The sequence below is a fragment of the Agelaius phoeniceus genome, chromosome 1 (assembly GCF_051311805.1).
Source record: "Agelaius phoeniceus isolate bAgePho1 chromosome 1, bAgePho1.hap1, whole genome shotgun sequence".
Taxonomy (NCBI): Eukaryota; Metazoa; Chordata; class Aves; order Passeriformes; family Icteridae; genus Agelaius; species Agelaius phoeniceus.
The window spans coordinates 2618418-2632791 of NC_135265.1; the positions used below are offsets into that span (position 1 = coordinate 2618418).

General features: G+C 43.0%; 1 protein-coding gene across 1 annotated transcript in view; it reads left to right on the plus strand.

The window, feature by feature from the left end:
- OBSCN (obscurin, cytoskeletal calmodulin and titin-interacting RhoGEF) overlaps positions 1-14374 on the plus strand; it is a 181517-nt gene that overhangs the window by 35447 nt on the left and 131696 nt on the right. The window contains exons 15-27 of the mRNA XM_077184731.1: positions 165-440; positions 1868-2143; positions 2801-3067; positions 3659-3928; positions 4225-4488; positions 5841-6107; positions 6401-6513; positions 7499-7652; positions 8960-9121; positions 9841-9945; positions 10611-10877; positions 11475-11744; positions 12545-12811. Coding sequence (XP_077040846.1) covers positions 165-440; positions 1868-2143; positions 2801-3067; positions 3659-3928; positions 4225-4488; positions 5841-6107; positions 6401-6513; positions 7499-7652; positions 8960-9121; positions 9841-9945; positions 10611-10877; positions 11475-11744; positions 12545-12811 — 2958 coding nt within the window. The remainder of the gene's footprint in view (positions 1-164; positions 441-1867; positions 2144-2800; positions 3068-3658; positions 3929-4224; positions 4489-5840; positions 6108-6400; positions 6514-7498; positions 7653-8959; positions 9122-9840; positions 9946-10610; positions 10878-11474; positions 11745-12544; positions 12812-14374) is intronic.

The following is a 14374-nucleotide window of genomic DNA, read 5'->3' on the forward strand; positions in this document are numbered from 1 at the left end:
CCAAGTGGCAACTCCACCCCACAGAAGGGTAGACACTGCTCAGTGATGGCAGTTGGATTTGGCAAGTGACAACGTAAATATTTTCCAAACCTCTCCACAGAAATCTGTAAGATTAATCTAATTTTAACCCATCAACAATTATTTTTTTCCTTTCCTGCATTTAGAGCCCAAACCTGCATTTATAAACCAGGAAAAGGTCCAGAAGGAGGTGAAGGCTGTCCTGACAGAAAGTGCCACCCTCATGTGTGAGGTAGCACAGGACACAACTGAAGTGAAGTGGTACAAGGATGGAAAACTGCTCGTGTCCTCTCGGAAATTCAAAATAGAGACCTTGGGCAAATCCCGGCGCCTGGTGGTGGAGCAGCTGGAGAAGAAGGATGCTGGGGAATACATCTGTGAGGCTGCAGGCCAGAAGATGACCTTCAAACTGGAAGCAACTGGTGAGTGCTCACTTTGTGGTGGGAAGAACCAGTCCCTGTGGCTTAGAGGAAAACTGGGTATTCCTGACACAGCAGCCTTGGTGCAGCCACTGTCTCCCCTGGAAAAACATCAGTGAGCTACATGACAGATTAGTTCTTAATCTAGCAGTATAGAGATGGGAAATTTTGACTTTTTTGGGGGGTCTGGAGATGCTACATAGCTTTTTGCTTGTCTCTTTCACACACCATATCACCCAACCTCTTGCAGTGGTGGGGAGTTGGAAGTAGACGTGGGAAGTTTGCAGAGTAGCAATGGAGCTATGGAGAAAAGAGACTCAGAAATCCTGGTGTGCTGCTTGTGTGTGCCCCAAAAATGCCTGGTTTTGTGGCAAAAGGTTGTACAGGTGTTGGAATCCTGGATGCTGAGAATTTTAAGCTTTCTGTGCTTATAGGCACAGACCCACAAGAGAACACTGCAATTGACCTGAGGTCATGGAACAGGCTTCCAAAATTGATTGATAGCATTGGGATCATGGGTGTGTAGTTGGTTAGAAGTGTGTAATATCACAGACTGGAAAACTTAGAGTTTGGGGTTTTAGAATATAGAAATAAATATGGAGCAAAATGGAGGTTTTGTTCTTCTTTACCTTCTTCTTCTTCATGGGTTTGGGTGATGTTTTGTAATTGGGCAGAAAAGTCCCCATTGCAGCTCTGTGGGATCAGTGATTGGGTTAAAAGGGAAAATAATCCAGGTGTCAGCTCTTCATTGGACAGTTTAGTCTTAGAAGACCTTGTAACAAGAGATTGTGGCCATTTTGTGCCTTGCTAATCAAAAGCTGCAGAACTCCCAGTAGTGAGACTGTTTTACTGATAAGGTATAATAAACACCTGAGTCCAAACAGGAAATACTGTATCAAGTGCCTTCAATCCAGACCCAGAAAAACTAATATACAATATAGAAACAAGGCCAAGAAGGGACTGGAATCACAGAATGGTTTGGTTTGGAAGGAACCTTAAACGTTGAGTTCCAGCCTTCCTGCCAGTGGAGCGAATAGAAAATAGGCCCTAAATTCAGCCCATTAATGTCTCTTCTTAATTTTATGTAAGATCCTAAAAAGGGGAAGGGAAAGAATTATATAGGTAATTTTGGTAATTTTACTTCTAAGAAACAAGCTTTTTATAGACAGCAGATAAAATATAAATATTTACATTTTCTTTCCTCTGCTTGTTTTCTAAACAAAAGCTCTGGGTTGCCTGAGAGACCATTTTCTTTCTTCTTGCTCAGGAAAAGATCATACCAGCCACAAATATTGAGCCATATTCCCTGGATTATTACAGGTTATGGATGAGCTGGTGGTGTGAGACCTGAAGAGAGAGCAATATGAAACTGCAGTGTCAAGGATTTGAGCATAAAGTTGTTAATTTTCCTGGTTTATTATTTTTTCTAGAACCAGAGGCTAAATTTGAAAAGAAAGTTGTCCAGAAAGAGCCTCTCATTGTTCAAGAACACGAAAGCATCACACTGACAACCTCAGTCACACCTGAAACCGCTGTGGTGAGGTGGTTCAAGGATGGCACGGAAATCAAGGCGAGCAAGAAATGTGTGATCAAAAGTGAGGGGGCATCCAGGACGCTGACCGTGAACGCAGCTGAGAGCACAGACTCTGCCCTCTACACCTGCCAGACAAAGGATGACAAGCAGGAATTCAGGGTCCAGGTGAAAGGTGAGCAGTGCCCAGGTCACGGCCCAGCCCAGCAGCTGCGCTTCTCTCATGGTGGGGTGGAGGTGGAATCCAAACTCTTCTGGAAATTGTTCCAACATGAAGGCTTGTTGTATCTTCTCTGGATGCCCCATCGTGGGCTGGCAAAGTTCTCCAGCTTCCAGAAAAACTTTTGAAAAACTTTTGAAAAACTTTTGAAAAACTTTTGAAAAACTTTTGAAAAACTTTTGAAAAACTTTTGAAAAACTTTTGAAAAACTTTTGAAAAACTTTTGAAAAACTTACTTTCAAAATTAAAAAAAAAAATTTAAAAATTTAAAAAATTTTAAAAGTTTTAAAAAAATCATAAAAATTTTCAGGTTTTGTCTTTTGCTGGCCAACTTGGAAGCCTATGATGGGTACTTCTGGTGTTTTTTGCTCCCCTCCTGTTTCTGTATCCTCCTATAGAATGACAGGGATGTGAAAATACCATGTATTTTCAAGGAATCTGCCTGAATTTCCACATTTCTGGTTAGATTTTGTCCCCCTTGAGCCCCAAATACTTAAGGCCATTCTATTTATTTATTTATTTATTTATTTCCACAATTGGGCAAAACCAATTTCTTAGAACAGGTTTCTTCTCTTTTCCTTCCTCACGCTTTCCCCTTCTCCTGGACCCCAGAAATCCCGGTGAAGTTTGCCAAGAAGCTGGAGGCCGTGAAAGCTGAGATTGGTGGCAGCGTGTCCCTGAGCTGTGAGCTGAGCCACCCCAAGGGGAAGGTGACGTGGAGCAGGAATGGTGTGGAGATCAAGGCCAGCAAGCGTTTCCAGATCCGTGAGGAGGGGATCAAACGGACCCTGACCATAACGGGGATCCGGGCTGAGGATGAGGGAGAATATTCCTGCGAGTCCAGGGATGACAAGAGCAGCATCACCATTGTCCCCAAACGTATGTCCCTAACGGTGACACTGTGCAGGGGTCCCTGGGGTTTGTCCTCAGCTGTTAGAACTCTGCAAAGCTGAATTTTTCCATGTGTCTGGGGTGATTCCTGTGTTAGGAACAAAATACAGAATTCCCCTCTCAGTGTCAGTGGAACCTCTATTTATGAAAAGCATAATGATTGTGAGACCTGGCTCAGGTCTCTTCATATTGCATTTGAAGCTGGAATTCATTTTCCCAAATAAAAGATGGGATTTTATTTCCCCTCTTTTTTGGCTTCTCTTTGTAAAAAAAAATTTACTCAGACATGGGAAATATGATGATCCACTATTGTGATCACTTACTATATTGACTGAGTATTTATTGCTGGTATTTACTGAGTATTTATTGCTGTATTTACTGACTATTTATTGCTGGTATTTACTGAGCATTTATTGCTGTATTTACTGAGTATTTATTACTGTATTTACTGAGTTTCCTGTATTTGAGTACAGCATTATGCTGTACTCAAACTGCTGCTTCCAAGAAAGTCATGGAAGCTTTTGGCTGTTTGGAGGTACTCAAGGACATGCTCCTGAATGTTTTGCCTCTATCCATCAGCTCCCAGAGTGGTGAAATTCGTCACAAGTCTCAACAGTGTGGTGTCTGAGGAAGGAAAAGAGGCCGTGTTCAAGTGCACTGTCTCTCCCAATGATGCTGTGGTCACCTGGCTCAGGAATGGTGCCAAGATTGAAGCCAGCAAGAAATATGTGATCTCTCAGAAGGACACCAACCACAGCCTCACCATCACTGACCTGACACTGGAAGATGCAGCTGAAATCACTGCCAATGCTGAGGGCGTGGAGAGCACAGCCAACCTCAGAGTCAGAGGTAAGAGGTGGCAGTGCCCCTTTGACAGGCTGGAAATGTCAGGGGCTTGGAATTGGATGGTCTTGCAGGTCCTTTCCAACCCAAGCCATTCTATGATGTTGATTCTATGATGTTGTTTTATGCGGCTTTCCCTCTAATTAATTATGTTAGCAGCAGGGAATTTCTGCTTATGCATTATTAAAGAGGAGTCCCCAGAATGCTTGGGGTTTGGAGGTACACGAGCCACTGGTTTAATTTTCTTTCAAAGCCAGTTTTATGGATCTTCCACATTCCTACTAATATTTCCTCTCTTGCAGAGGCCTCAATCTCCTTCAAGAAGAAGCTGGAGCCCAAAACAGTTGAAGAGAGGGAGACAGTGACCTTGGAGGTAGAGCTGACCAAGCCTGCAGAGGTGAAGTGGATGAGGAACAGCATTGTGCTGAAGCCCAGTGACAAAATAGAGATCAAAGCTGAGGGAACAAAGCACACCTTGGTGGTCAAGGACATCTCCTTCGCAGACCGGGGCTTCTACTGCTGTGAGAGCCCTGATGACACCACCCAGGCCAAGATCAATGTGGAAAGTGAGTTCAGTGTCCCTCAGTTCTATAAATACCCCAGTCAGGGTTTGGAGGTGGATTCTGGTCTCTGCATTATCATGGGGACACAGGGACAAATCCAGTCAAATGACCAAGAGGAGGTGAAAGCTAAGCCATGAGCAGAGAATGTCTGCCTGGTTCCTGTTGCCTCCATCTCATCCCACCAGCTCTGACCTTTATGCTGCTGGAAAGATTCTTCTCTTTCCTCTCTTTGTCAGTCCCTGATATGCTCTGTGTTTTTTCCTTGGTATGATTTTTTTTTTAACCAAAAATCCCTCTTCAGCTATCCATTGCCCTGATTTTTCTCTGCAAACCACCTCGTTCAGAATGTCTCTTTATATTCAGTCAAGGTCTAAAAAACTACAAAAGCAAATCTTCTCTCTGAGGGTGTTTCACTCTTGGGTAAATGAATGGTGCCTCATCCACAGCCCTGTACTTCTGTCCCTTTCCTACTTTTTTTTTGATAATAATTGTCACAGGATATTTGAAAACAGGATTTAAGTACTCAAGGACTGTCTAATTTTGTCCATAAAGTCCTTGCCACCAACTGGTGCTGGGCTGGTTCTAAACACTAGGTGAGGAAAGACTTGAAAACAGTCTTTTGGGTGCTTGATGTCTTACAAAGTGGAAGGGAACAATCTCCATGATGCCAGGAAATAATGGACTTCAGGTGCAATGAGAAAGATCTAGGTTATATTCTAAAAATGCTTTTTAATGGTCAGATGACTGAACAGGTTGTCTGGAGAGGTCTTAGAGCCTTTATCATGGTTTTGGATTTTTTTTTAATTGGCAACTTCATTACTTTTAGTGGTGATACAAGTTTAAACACTAAATCCATTTTACTGGATGATAGGGCATGAATGTCTTGTCACAGAAACAGGTAATATCCACCCAAACCATGGATGCTTTGGCCACCAACCTGTGAGCTGTCAGCACTTTTTGCACCGGTCATGTTTGGTTTTGTTTTTTTTTTTCCTTTTACTATATTTTTCCTCCCATTCTTGTTTTATCCCAACTGAAGGACTGCACAGTATTGCCATGGACTTATTTGTCTTTCTTTTACTAAAATCTGATAGACCTCAATAGAAAAGGGGCCAGTGGTGTTTTCTGTCATATTTGGTTGACCTGTTTGTCTCATGAAAGCATCCATTTAAAAAATAGCAGATGTGTTAGCTTTGTGGCCATGGACAGGTTTTATTTCCTGTAGAAGTGGTTGTTTAATTGGCAAATACCAACTAATTGGCAGGTGCATGAGCAATAGGGAAATAATCCATTTTGGAAGTCCTCGGGCTATTTCACAAGTGTGAGATCTCCAACTTTTCCATGTTGTTTTCCAGTGAGGCAGATCAAGCTGGTGAAAGGCCTCCAGGCCCTGGAGGTGGCTGAGAAAGGCACTGTCACCTTTGAGGTGGAGGTGTCCCACGAGGACGTGGAGGGGACCTGGCAGAAGGATGGTGTTCGTCTGAAACCTTCACCCAACATCAGTTTTGGTGTCCTGGGCAAGAAACACTCCCTGACTCTCTCCTCGGTGGCTCTGGAAGATGCAGGAGTCATCTCCTTCAAAGCAGAGGGCATTAACTCATCAGGGAGGCTCACTGTGAAAGGTACACGGGCACAGAGGCTCCAGCCCTGCTTGGGGTGGATGCAATTGTCTTCTCCTGACCTGGAGAGCAAACTTAAGAGGGCAACAAATTTTCCTGGTCACTGCAAGGGATGAAAAGCACAGTGATGTTTCCTTCTGGTGCCAAGAGGGTCATTGTGGCATCACTGTGCACAGAACAATGACAAAATGGGAGGGAATGATAAAGTGCCCAAACCAATACAAATTTTATTTATCATGAAAACCTACCCATCAGTGCTTGTGTGACCCCATTCCCCATTTGTCTTTCTTTCCCAGAATTGCCTGTGAGGATCAGCAAGCCTTTGGCAGATGTCAGTGTAACTCAGAAGCTCAAGGCCACATTCGAGTGTGAGCTGTCCAAACCCAATGCCAATGTGAAGTGGTTCAAGGTACAGCACTTAATGGATTGTGATTTTTTTAATTTCTGACTTCTCTGGAAGGGAATGGAAGCCTCTAATTCTGCTTCTAGGGAATATGAGCCCTGAGCCTTTGCAGTAAATCTCTTAGCATTGCTCTCTTGTCCTTACGTTCATTTACTCTCCCTATTTATCACTCTCAGAGTTTTATTTACTGTATTTATAAACTGGATTGAAAATTAAACTTTTCTATTCTTGCACAGAATGTGAGCACTGCTGTTATAGATTTGCAGTCTTGTGCTTCACTCCACACCATGCAGTATTCACCCAGGATTTACAGCCTTTTTGGGAAATGGGATATAAAGGGAAGCCTCAATTACCTTTGTCAGGGACAATCCAGTTCCTTTTCCCTACACAGTCATTTTGGGGATCAGCTCTGGTATTTCATCAGCCTCCCTTGGGGCTCAACTGGTACTTTCCTTGATTTGGGGTAGCAGCAGTTCTTCAAGGTGGAATTTGGGCTGGAAGAGTCATCTAATTTCCAACCCCCTGCCATGAGCAGGGACACCTTCCACCAGATCAGGTTGCTCAGAGCCCTGTTCAACCTGCTGCTGAATGCTTCCAGGGATGGGGCATCACCACCTTTCTGAGCTACCTGTGCCAGTGTTTGGTCACCCTCACTGTGAAAAGCTTCTTCCTTATTTCCAGTCTAATTTTGACCTTCTTTTAGTTTAAAACCATTTATGTCTGAAGGGACTCACTTCTAATCCTGCATGGTGTTTTAAGCCTTAAAAAAAAGGTGTTGGAGATCATCCAAAATTTCTGTGTGTTCCTCAGCTATTCCAGCTTTCTGAAATCTTTGCCCTGTGATGAATATTCAACACATGTTCCTTTAAAGACAGTCTTCCATTCAGTCCAACAAGAAGGATGAAATAAGCACAGATCTGAATGTCTGTTTTGCTCACTGCGGATGTACAGGAGTTGAGGGTGATCTACTTTGACCTTTTTCCCCTTCTAGGATGGGAAGGAGATTCGGCCAAGTAAAAACATTGGGATTATCTCCCAAGGAAATAAGAGAAGCCTCATTATTCACAAGTGTGAATATGAAGACCAGGGAACCTACACATGTCAAGCAGCTGAAGACAAGACATCAGCTACTCTAAAGGTTCATGGTATGTTTGGCTGAAGTAGGAAAATACATTTACTGCAGCATTTTTGGCTATACAGCAAGAAATTCTTTGTGGATTGTGTGTTTTTCACAATTGCTCATTTTGGTTAAGTTTCTCTTCCTGGTGAGAAAACGCTGGCAAAGCTGTGCTTGCTCTATCCTTGCAGCATTTTTGGAAGAGATCTAAACTCAGTTTTCCATTTCTCATAAGCGATTTCTATTCTCTGGAATCAGAATGGTCTTTCTGGATGGGCACATCAGGAAATACTGGTCAGCCTGGCCCAAAGCAGGGATTCAGTGGCTGGTGCTGATGTGGTTTGGTGGCACCATTTTCACAGGGGGACTTGGCCTGAACAGGGACTGGACAAGCCTTGGGTCTGAGCTCAAGAAGTGCCCTCATTTTTAGGTTGTAGATACTAAGGAAAGGGTGGTTATTTCTGCCTGCACCTCTCCTTTCTGCTCAAGGCAGTTTTTCCATCTGAGTGTTGCACTGAGCAACTGATGAAGCACCAGATGTGTTTTGTCACCAGGCTATGAAGCACCTGAGATAAGCTCTGAGAGAAAGGCAAGTTACTCAAAACACAGCTCTGCTGTGCCCTGGCAGATGCTATTTTCTAAAGGGCCATGTGAAAACCATCAGCTCTTTCTTAGTGAAAGACAGAGCATCTTTACCATTGCTTACTAGATGCTGTCCTCATGTGGCTGCTTGGGTTCTGCAGTATCTTCATGAACATCTGCCCCATGGACTCCCCCTTTTCTCCCTGGTTTTTGAGATTGGGATGGGTCATTGTTTGCATTTCAGCTCTGCTCCTGAGGCTGATCCAAGGTGTATCAAGGCCTTCTCTTTCAAAGAGAAAGGGCTGCAGTGGGACAGATGAATAGATCAGTTGTGACAAAAGGAGTGCCAAGGTGCAGAGTTAAATAGGATTATACTCAGTTCAGGAGACACTGGAAAAAGATATCTCCTATGTAAAACAGGAGAGCATGGAGAGAAGCATGAATAAGGCAGTTTATAATGACCTGAGATTGTAGACTTGTCTTTGGATTTTCTTGGTGAATTTGCTTTCATTAATATTTGTATTTCTTTCATTAATACCTGCATGAAGTTCCAGCATCCATAAAATCCTCTAACAGTAAGATTCAGCCATAAAAAGTATTCACTGTGTTGAAGACAGAAACTACCCAGGAAGAAAGGCTGGTCTAGAATAAAACACAATCCTCTTTTTTCCATGTAATTGTGCAGAAAGTAAACACCCCATACTCACTTGTGGAGAAACCCCCAAATGAACATTTGTCTTTATGACTTCACAGCCCGAGATGTCAAGATTGTAAAACCACTGGAAGATGTGGAAGTGAACGAATACGAGAGTGCGTCTTTCATCTGTGAGATCTCACATGACGAGGTGGAAACCCAGTGGTACAAAAATGACACCAAGCTGAAGACTTCCGACAACATCAAAATGCGGCAGGATGGTAAGAAGAAAAAAAATGGGGATTTTGGTCTGGAATGGTGTGTGTGGAAACCCAGGGCACTGGGAATATTTCTCTGTCTGTTCTGGGCTGCCCTGACCCCCAGGGCAGCACTGACTCTGACCCTCATTCATGGAGAAAGTTTCCCAGACTTCAAGATAGACTGGAACCCACAAAAGTGTGAAATAGATTCTAGAGAGCAGTGCAGGTGTGTCACTGGGTGAGAAATTGAGGTTTTTGGGGTTTTTAGTGTGTTGTGGATGGAAGCAGATGGAGGGCACAGGGTGTCATCCTGGGTTTCTGCTCCATGCTTCTTCTTCCTCCTTCTCCATGGGTTTGGGTGGCATTTTGTAATTGGGCAGAAAAGTCCCCATTGCAGCTCTGTGGGATCAGTGATTGGGTTCAAAGGAAAAATAATCCAGGTGTCAGCTCTTAATTGGATAATTTAGTCTGAGAAGGCCTTGGAACAAGAGATTGTTGGCCATTTTGTGCCTTCTAATGAAAAGCTGCTGAACTCATATTTGTTTTACTGATAAGAAATAATAAACACCTGAGTGTGAGCATGAACTACTGTCTCAAGTGACTTCAATCCAGACCCAGAGAAAACCACAACTGGAACCAACACAGAATGGGGGTGGGATAGAGGAGGGACTGGCATGGGAGACTAGAAAATGGGGTTTTGCTCTGGGATAGCTGAGCTGTGTTTCTGTGTCTGTTCCCAGGTAAGACCTATTCCCTGACGTACGCACGTGTCCAGGTCGAGGATGCAGCTGAGATCAAATTCGTAGCAGAAAAGGCAGAATCTCGTGCTCACCTGACTGTAAAAGGTAATTCTGCTGTTCGTGCCAGCACTGCTTCTCCTCTTTCACATTACAAACCAATTCACTTCCCTCACTTTGCACGTGAAGGTTAAAAAAAGTCCTACAGTGTTCAGAGAAAGAAAACCTTCCTAGTTTGCTGCCTGGTAAATATCAGCTGAGAGTCTATTTTGGCTTAATTCCAGTTAAATTCTCTCAGGAGGTTGGATTTGCGCCTTTAGAAATTTAAAGTTGTGTGTCAAATTTGAGGCACAAAAAGGTGTAGCTTGACTTTTTCTTGTATTTTCACTTTCTGGTGTATGTTGTAACAAAACCCGGCATTTTTGGGTGTGTTTAACTAAAACCATGTGATAGAAGGAGAGAAGAGGAAGATGTTTGAATTAATGCACTTCTGAGGAGCTCAGGAAACTGGAGATCAGTCCCTGGTTTTGCCATGGCACTGCTGTGAGGTGCTGAGGAAAAACCTCCTGTTACTTCTGCAGTTCAGCCACTCCAGCAGTAAAATACAGAGAAACAGTTTCCTTTTAATTAACTCTTACTAATTAAACTTGTTAATTGAGTGCTCAGCCTAGCAGGGATTCCTGTCACCATCCAAATTAGTGAACACAAAAGAAATATTGTTAATGAGAGCAATGGAGACCGTACTGATCGCTCCATTTCCTTTGCCCTCCTAGAGCTGCCCGTGAAAATCGTGAAGCCCTTGCGGGATAAGATCGCCCTGTGGAAGCACCGGGGGGTCCTGGAGTGCCAGGTGTCCCGGGCCAATGCCAAGGTCAGGTGGTTCAAAAAGGACAGGGAAATTCACCCTGGTGTGAAATACGAGATCGTGAGCGAGGGCGTCTATCGGAAACTCGTCATCAATGACGCCGACTACGAGGATGAGGACACGTACACCTGTGATGCCTTTGATGACAAAACCAGTGCTAATTTCTTTGTTGAAGGTAGAAAACCTCTTTTTTTCACCCCTTGAATGCACTGGGAGGAGGATGGGCTGACTCAGTTGTCATTTACGTTGGAAAGGATGGGCTGACTCATTTGTTGTTTGCTTTGGAAACACAATACTGCTTAAAAATGAATTTTAATTCATGTTATTTATTTTGAAGCCCATTGGTGTTCAATCCTTTTGCACACAGGAACATGCTGAAAAATTCATATCTGGTATATTCTCCTAAGGAAAATGAGGGAATTTCCATTCCAGAGACATTTATCAAATGTATTGGATAAAGTCTGTTTTTCAGATGAATGTTGCAGCTCCTTTTATCAACATCTGCATTCCAATGAATCGTCTTTTCCATTTTATAGCACAAAATGTTTGATATCAGGATAGGAAAGTGACTTTAGAATTAGGACTAGGAATCAAGAGATACAGATTCACTTTCTGGCCTGTGACCAGCAACGTGTGTTTGCTTTCATACAGAATAAAAGATGTTTTAAGGCCTTTTGAGTTCATAAGTGCAGAAAAGATGTCTTGAGTGGTCAGGCTTGATAATGGAAAAGCTTTCATGGCTCCTAAATCCCTGCTCTCTTTTTCCATCCAGAGCAAGCCATTAATATTGTAAAAGAATTGTGTGATGAGGACGTGACTGAGCCTGAAGAAGCCAATTTTGAATGTGAGACATCCATTCCATCTGTGAAACCTGCCAAGTGGTTCCTGAAGGGAGCAGCCTTGCAGGCTGGCAGAAACATCATCATGCAGCAGGAAGGCACCATCCACAGGCTGACAATAATCAAAACAAGTGTTGATATGACAGGCACCATCCAGTTCTCCATTGGCAAATCCAAATCCACAGCAAACCTGCTTGTCAGAGGTAATGCAATTTTTTAATATATGTATCATGTGAATCAGAACCAAGATCTTCCCTTTCACAGCAGCTGGAAAGTAATTTGTCATAAATATTCTCTATTCTGGGCTGGGTTCTTGGAAATTCCTGTGTACCTGGAAGATCTGTTTGGTTCCCAGGTGCAAGTTGTTGGGAGCAATGCTGGATGCACCAAGTGAGCCAGAAATGTCTTAGGAAGGGATTTGATTAAATGACTTTGGTGTCCCTGGTATTCAAATCTATCAAGCTAAAACTGGTTTCTGTATTATTTTTATTCTCTTGACTTTACCAAGGAGGACAAAACAGATGAAATTTGCCAGGAGAGTTTATTTTGTCCCATTTTTGAACTAGACAAGTTTGATAGCTCATTTACTTAATTCATTTTGTCATTGACTTGATGTAGGACAAAGCCTCAAGGCCTTTTATCTCTTGCTGTCACCATGGTAAATCTCTTCAATCACATCCTGAAGTCCTTGTTTTGTCTTTCATTTACTCTTACTTGAATGAAAACCTCAATTAGAGAGCAATTCAGCAAGCACCGAGCCAGAAGTGGACCATGAATTTGGTGGTTAATACACAATATTATCTTATAGAAATCAGCTTTCCTCATAGGTCATTGTGCTGTTGTAGCTTCAGAGCACTCGAGCTCTGTTAGAGACACTTGTAGCAGGACCTGAGCAGTTCACAAAACAGAAAGTCATATATTAAATTAATGGGCATGAAATACAGATTAAAACCTTCCTCTTCTTTAGATTGATCTATTCTTCTTCCCCACCCCTGCTTGGCAGATTACCACATCCAGATCACCAGGAAGCTGGAGGACAAGACCGTCCTGGAGCGACACTCAGTCATCCTGTCCTGTGACTTCAGGCCTTCCCCAAAGCACGTCAGGTGGTTCAAGGGCCAAGAGCTCATTGAGCCCTCGGAGAAGTACAAAATCAAGAGGGACGAGTACTCAGCAGAGCTGAAGATCCTGAAGGTGAAGCCTGAGGATGCTGGCGTGTACAAGTGCAAGGCTGGCATCGCCGAGACTGAAGCCACGCTGAGCGTTGAAGGTACAAGAGGTTTGGAGCAGCAGGGCTGGCCTGCTGCTGGTCTTTATGATGCTCTGTTTCACTCAAGGTTCCTCCTTCTGGGGAGAGGTAGATTCCCACAGTTATCTTCTGATTTTATATAAATGCAGTGTCACAAGCAAACTGGTGATTCCACAGTCCTGAAATCCATCTCTTGCTGGGAAGTTGGTAATGTGTGTGGGAGGGCAGCATCTGGGTAAGGCACAAATTAACATTTGTCAAGGCACATCATTGTCCATTTCATACAAGGAATTAGGGGCTTTCACCTAAAAATATCCTTTATGTTAAACTGCTACAGGCCTCCAGTTTTGGTGATCTTGGCTGTGGTTTTCATTTCCTGACATCTGTGTCAGCTTGTCTATCTGCTGTTGTTATACATTTGTATTCTTATACATCTGCATACATTTGTCTACCTGCTATAAATATATTTTATAGCTACTATTATATATCTGAATACAATAATTATTCATAGTGATGTTCTACCCCATCTGGGCACAGAACTGTTTTTAGCCAGTTCTTCCCCCTCAGGTGACACTGCAAGAAAAGATGTTCACTGTGCCACTTCTAGAAAGACTTGGAGCTGAGCTACAGAATCATTTCTAAAAGTCCAGGGAGCAGCTCTTAGTAGCAGTTTGGCTTTGCAGAGGTTCTTCATTGAATGTGTTGTCAGACATTGAAATTAAATACTCAGGGCAGTGGTGATGTCAGCATCCCTGGAGGGATTAAAAAGTTTTGGGGATGTGGTTTCATGGTGACCTTGGCAGTGCTGGGGGAATGGCTGGACTCAGTCTTAGAGGTCTTTTCCAACCTGAATGATTCTTTGACTCCATTCTATCCAAACAAATATATATATTAAAAAAGAAAATTAAGTAATAGCCCCAAACCCTCTTCAGAGTTATCTCCTCCTTGAAAACAGCATTCCATGAGCAGAGAAGCTGCAAGAAGAAGTCTCTGCCCAAGGACAGAGAAAGAAAAGAACCAAAATCCTCTTTCTCCTTAAACCTGAGCAAGCTGCTTAAGCTCTTTGTACTTTGCCTTTGTGGCCAAAATCATTGTCTTCATTCATCTCATCCTCTGTGTCACAGTTTTCCTGGAAATGAGGGATAATTTAGTTAAAATGTGTTTGTGTGTGCAGTGACAAGCACACAGAGTTTGGAGCTCTGTGTGATGCTTAGGGTCACTGTAACATCATTTTAGAAAAACATTGCTTATTTTTAAATAAAACACAAAGCCTCCAAACTGATTTATATATAAAAAGAGAACTGAGGGTTCTAGACAATTTTAATTAGCCTTTTTAATAATTTTTTTTTTCTGTTGGAGCAAGTGCAGAGCCAAGTAAGCAAAACGTGGTGACCAAAGGTGTGCAGGAGACCAGAACAAATAATCTAATAAACTCCATGAGATTGTTTGTGATAACAACTGATTTATAGTGATGGTGGTGTGTGGAAACCCAGGGCACTGGGAATATTCCTCTGTCTGCTCTGGGGTGCCCTGACCCCCAGGGCAGCACTGACTCTGACCCTCATTCATGGAGAAAGTTTCCCA